This window comes from Streptopelia decaocto (genome assembly GCF_964273445.1).
Source record: "Streptopelia decaocto genome assembly, chromosome: 1".
NCBI classification, from domain to species: Eukaryota; Metazoa; Chordata; class Aves; order Columbiformes; family Columbidae; genus Streptopelia; species Streptopelia decaocto.
Window position 1 is genome coordinate 39,940,841 of NC_138663.1, and position 6,098 is coordinate 39,946,938.

Genomic DNA, 6,098 nt, shown 5'->3' on the forward strand with positions numbered 1-6,098 from the left:
CAGCAGGTCTGAGGCTGCGGCATCCGGCGTGGGAACCAGGGCTCGGAGGCCAAATGGGAAAAGCAGCTACAGCAGCTGCTCCTTCCCCGAGCCCCTCTTCTCTCCTTTGTGGGGTGGCAAAGTCTGTCTGTGAGGAACAGAGATGGCACAAGTTGCTCTAAGACAGGCAACTCTTGGGGTTCCAGCACTGCTGAGGAGCTGGTATGCTCTAGGCACAACTAGACCCTAATAGAGACAGTTGGGAGGATGGGAAGGTGCTTAGCTCTAGCTTATCATCGGGCACATGTAACAGGCTGGTACCCATTCTCCCCTCTAGCTTGAACACATTAACCTCAGGGGCCAACCAACTCCTGTCCTTATCTCCCCAGTATGCAGGTGGCACTGCTGTTCTTTCTAGAAGCTCCAGCTCCACTAGAAGTGGAAAATCAAGGCTAGAACACATCAGATCTTCGCCCCAGCAGAAGGTGGTTTATCCAGAGCCACTCATTCATTTCTGCTTGGTTTCCTCCCACAAGCTCAAGCTTAATGTAATTAAGGAAACTGTTGACTGTACAACGAAGTTTTATTTCACATGGCAAAATCCAGTTAGTCAGGTACCTTTACCTTCTTTAACAATATAACAATGTAGCCACAAGAAGTATGCTGATTACTTGTGTTAGTCCTAACAGTCTTCCAGCCTGTAATCTTTATTACTGCCATCCAACTTGAAAACTCCACAGACCAGGGGGAGTGGTGTGTTATCCTAGGGGAAAACTGCTCTAGGCCTCACTTTTAATTTCCTTGTTAACTTTGTAAGAACAGCTTTTCTGTTTGCTTACATTTGCAAGCGAACAAGCTGGGTTTTGTACAGAAAGAGGGAACCACATCTCCCGAGTGCTCCTTTCCGGAGCAACAAAGGATGGTTTTGCTCTCCTCCTGCAAACAGCGTGTAGGAGGAACTGGTAGAGGAGGCGCAGGGGGTGATGCCGAGGACCTCTGAAAGGTCAAAGGAACTACCAAACACTGAGGGCTTGACACAAAGTAACACCCCAGCAATTTCCTGCTTTCAAGTCAAGCTGTGGCACTGCCAGCTTTTTCACGCTGTTGATAGTGTTCGTGACACCTCCACACATGCGCTGCGTGTGTTCAACCAGCTCGCACACACTGCAGCTGGCACAGGGTGCAGATGTCTTAAGACACATGCTGCATACGCATTTGGCTCAACTACTTTTTCAAATAGTACTGTTTCCATTCTTTTAAGAAGCAGTCATTCTCTTTTTTAAACATATTTTTTAACTTCAGTAGCAACAAACAAGCTGAAAAAGAAGGGAACTGGTCTTTGAACTGTTCTATATTTACCACTTTTGGCTGCAGATAGTTGAACTTGGTCCTTTTACAAGAAATCCCCTTCCACATGCTATTACACAATTTCCAGAAAACACATATTCGCTATTTCCCCTGTTTGGACCTTGTACATCTGGGTGACCCTCCCTCTCATGCAGACAAGAGGGAAAGAACGCAGCAGAGGAGGAACAGCCTAATGAGGACACCACTGAGAATTACAGTCAAAGGGCAGGGAAAGGTTACCAAATTCCCTCCAGTGCTGACATCTGACCCAGCTGCCGCGCAGGTTAGGCAAGCCACTTGTAATCAGCTCCTGAGTCTAAGCAAAGCTTGCCATTAGCCCCTGTCCTTACCTCTTCTTTTCCAAAGGGAACACACTTCCCATCTTCGGCAACGGGAAGGAAACGGCAGTGGCAGGAGCTCTCCAGGAGCATATTTACAGTGGCTTAGCAAGGAAGAGTGTCTGTAACAACACTCCCACCTGCTGGGCCTTCTATTTGTTGCAGCACAGAATTGAACTGCTGGTAGAAAAAACTTCTCCTCAACCCAGCACCACAATCTCTGCCTCAGAAGATTTTAACTTCATGCGGAGACTGACACCTGGTCAGTCTAGCTCCAGAAGCTGGCAGCAGCCAACAGCGGTGCCCTCCTGAACCGCGGTGAAAGGCTCAGGTCTAAAAATCCAAAGGACAACTTTATCCATGCAAGAGTTCTTCCTTGGAGAGACCGTGAGCAGGCAAGACAGGAGTCATCTCTGTTCCAGCCTGCACTCTTTGAAGGCCTGAGCACGTCAGGGAGATTAAACACATGTGTCAACATGAATCAGAGAGGTAAATCACACAACTGAGTCATCCTAAAGAGAGGAATGCTTGGATCAGAACAGTGACACCATTTATCTTCATCAGTTGTAGCCTGTCATCATAATGACTATTACAAAGGCAAAACCAGGCAGTGCCTGCAACAATTATTTAATCAAATGACATATATAAAATGACTGAAAACCCAACGGAGGCAGTAACAGAAATAAAAACTGCAGGGCCACTCTGGTTTAACAGTCTTCCAAAGCATCCTTCCCTTCTGATGATCTATCACTGGTGGCCTGAAACGGTTCTCCATTCAGATACAGTACTTTAAAGCTCCCTGCCAAATTACACAGGTAGCAGAAGCCTTACATCATGAGGAAGGGGAACAAGATTTATATTTGGCTTGGTTCACCCTTCTGCATTAAGAATGCAAGACATACTGGCTGAAGGGAGATAATTATAAAGACAACACATCTCAGAGCCAAGAGAACCTCCATGGCACGAGCTGGCCAGTAACAAGTTCTGCACAGATGCAGAGCTGCTCTGCAAGTGTGACATTAAAGCTCTGGCTGACAGACACAAGTGTCCTGTGTCCTGTCTCGGACATGTGGAGGAAGTGGTCAGTCCTGCGTGTTGAGCACTCAGCTGCAGAAAGACTGGAGCTGTGAGAATCGCTGTCACGTTGTTTATGGTCTCCCAAAGTATTCTCTCTCAAATTTACGGAAATCTTCCTCAGTAAAGACGGTGCCCTGAGGCTTCTTCTTTGCCACCTTCTTTGGAGGCTGATCTTTGGACTTCCTGCCTCTGTTCTGTGCAAGAACCTTCAGACAATAAAAAAAGGAAAAAACAACAGCCATTGTTATCCAGACCAAACCACAAAATGGTGATTTCCAAGCTCACCTGCAGCATCCCTGCTGTTCTGCTAGTACCCTGTGGTATCGCAGAATGCCTCCAAAGAAAAGTGAGAGGCAGTCACTGACATTAACCAAAGCAGATGACTGGGACAACAGCAAACACCAACTTAGTATTTGGAGTCAAATATGAAAACTACTCTCTGGTAACTGTCACACAGATAGAAACACTGAGTTCAATTAAGACCTTTCTGAAACTGTGACCTTCTTTTATCCTGTCTCTCCATGAGATAGCCTGAAAAACCAACAAGTTGGTGGAATTTCCTCAGTACTTTCTAATACACCATTACCTCCTCTCACAATGTCCAGCATGAGCAATACTGGCCTAAACCACTTGTTTTGTTTATGTAAGTTAACAGCCTGTATCTCATAAAAATAGTCCAATATTCTAGCAGCGTCAGCTATTCTCTTCAAATCTTAGCATGCACCATCCACCTTTTGGAGAAGACCACTGATTAAATTCTCAGGTTATGAGAAACATCACTCAGGATGCTACAAAATTTCTATTACATGAGCTGGCAGCACATCTAGCTCTTTGCTAAACAGCCTCCAGCTACAGAGAAAGCCAATTTGATTGACAGTGGGGAGAAGGTCTGAACCAGGGCTTCTTCACCAGCTGAAGCTATGAAATACATTTGGTAATTAAGAAAAGCCAATAGCTGTCAGCGCATTTTAACTAGTATAAAAGCACGTCATAGGGGACAACATTTCAAAATACTTTAAAGCTTAATAAGTTGTTTTGCCAGGGCAGAAAGAAAGTCAACCCGACTCCTTCACACAGGACCTCGGCTGGAACATCTAGGGCTGATTCCCATTCACCCGTGTTCCTCAGTGGAGGCAGACCCCCAGAGAAAGAAGTGACCATCTTACTTGTTCTGTGATGGCTTTGTTTGCAACAAGTCGTCTCTTCAGCATGTACTGTAGGTTTTCACTCAGGTGGTTCACGGCTTTCTTCTTATGATACTCCTCTAGGTCGGAGCAGAGTGGGACAAAACACATCAGCAGCGCACAAGGATCGATCAGGAAGGCCCCGGGAGAAAGAGGCACTGCTACAGCCCAGGGATAGGTGTGCTTCCACAGACCAGGCCGCGGTTAAGCGGGGGACACTGACCAGGCACCCAAGAGAACCACACGGGGAGGGGCGGCTACAAGCGCCCGGGGCGGACGGCTGCGGGACAGCACAAGGGAACCCGCTGCGAGGGCTGCGCCGGGCGGCAAAGCTGCTTCCCGCCCCCCTGGAGTCCGGCCGGGACTCACCTATCGCCGACTTCACGACTCTGCCCTTGACCGTGGCTTTGTTCCTCCGGGGCTCCGCCGCCGCCTTCCTCGGCCTCACAGCGCCCGCAGCCATGGGGCCGGCCCGCTCCTGCCGCAGTCCCGGCGGGGCCTTTCCCTGGCCTGCAGCGCGAAGAGGGACGGGGTTACTCGGACCGCACGCTGGGAATCACCCTCCCCACGCCCCCCGGTCCCCGCGGGCCCACCCGGCGCCTCCAGCAGCTCCAGTCCCCGCCGCAGCAGCGAGGCCGACATGTTCGCGCTCACCCCACCGGCGGCCCACTTCCGCTTCCTGGCCACACTTCCGCCCGGGCGTGAAGCCGCTTCCGTCTCTGCAGCGCCACACTTCCGGCACCGCGCGCGGCCTGGCGCGCATGCGCAGAGGGCGCTGCGGCGGGGTTTGGGAGGGAAGGCAGGTGCGCCATGCTGTGGCGTCGTTTTGCGTGAGACCGGCCGAGGCTCGGACTGAGCTCGCATCGCCCACAGCGGGTGCGCCCGCCTGTTGCTGGTGGCCCTTACTTATCGCCCCACTCTCCTGCCTCGGCAGTGTGTGTCCCGGCAGGCTTGCTGAGTTCTATCTGCAGTGGGGCCCGGGCTCCCCAGGGTCTTCACAGGGATAGTGACAGGCCAGCAGGAAAGGGGACAGCAGCAGCCATGTCATGTTTTGTCTCGGTAAGGCCCCAAAATCCAGGTTTAACGCTGTGCTAGACTCCTCAGGCACAGAGGTTCACTCCGCCATTAATCACATCTATTATTCAGTGTTAATTTAGTCTGTTTATTTAAAGCTTTCTTCCCCTGTTTTGTCCCTCTAGAGATGATGCTAATATCTGCTAAATTCAGCTATCATCTGAATAGAGCTTATTCAATTATAGCCAGTGCTGGCAGTAGCAGGTAATACTGGAGAAGATGGAGAGAGGTTTATAGTCCCTCAGACATGTCCTGCAGGGAGAAAGCGATAACGAGCGGCTTTCATAGTTTCTCATAGTAATGATCTCTAATGGAGTCTGATAACAGTTAAACCTCGGTTCATTAAAAGGCATTAATTCTCTGGAAATTGTTCTCCAGCCTCTGCAGATGTCACCTCCATGCCTGTCTTACTGTTCATTCACTTCTGAATCCCTCTCTGTGTCTGCTGGTATGATGGTGCTAATATATTTGTCTGGACAGGATCTACTCAGTGCTCATTCTTGGCTTCAGGGCTGGGGAGCGTTAACCATTTACTACTTGTTCAGTGTGTCGCTTCTCAATTTTCCTTTTACAGTAATCTGAACTGTTTTTTTGATTGACTCGGAGGGACAGCCACCAGGTGTGTAATGCAGAGCACTTCTCCATTTTCTTGTTTTCTGTTACTATCTAGTGGAAGACAGAGCTCGCTCAGCTCTTAGTTCCCTGCCAGGTTTGTCCCTCACTTGTGTGAAAGCTGATGAAGTTACAATGAGGTTATTGTAGTTTTGCAAAGCAGAAACTGAACAAACAATGAGTTAATAGCCTATGGCTCAAATTGAAGATAGCGCTAGAGAGCATTCTAGTCAGCAGAAGATTTGTTATTACTTGTATACTCAGATTATCTTTCTCTTGGTCAGAGTGAGATAAATGATAGCTGCCAATGATCATACCATGGGGAAAGTGTTTCCAAAAATACATCATCAGTCAAATGCTCTCTTTTAGCTCCTAAAATACAGTTTACAGATTCTTTGTAAGCTGCTCATGGTTACATATTGCATAGTGTATTGAAGACAGCTTATTCTATTGGTTAAACGCTGTATTTGTGTCATTTAACTTTATT

At 48.5% G+C, this 6,098-nt stretch overlaps 1 protein-coding gene across 1 annotated transcript; it reads right to left on the reverse strand.

Annotated features, from left to right (window-relative positions):
• Positions 1-2,275: 2,275 nt before the first annotated feature.
• Positions 2,276-4,637, reverse strand: RPS19BP1 (ribosomal protein S19 binding protein 1). The gene is made up of 4 exons (XM_082071192.1): positions 4,519-4,637; positions 4,295-4,435; positions 3,908-4,005; positions 2,276-2,947 (listed from the first exon to the last, which is right to left on the reverse strand). The coding sequence occupies exons 1-4, from the start codon at positions 4,565-4,567 to the stop codon at positions 2,813-2,815; spliced, it is 423 nt and encodes a 140-aa protein (XP_081927318.1). The 5' UTR covers positions 4,568-4,637; the 3' UTR covers positions 2,276-2,812.
• Between the last annotated feature and the right edge of the window lie 1,461 nt (positions 4,638-6,098).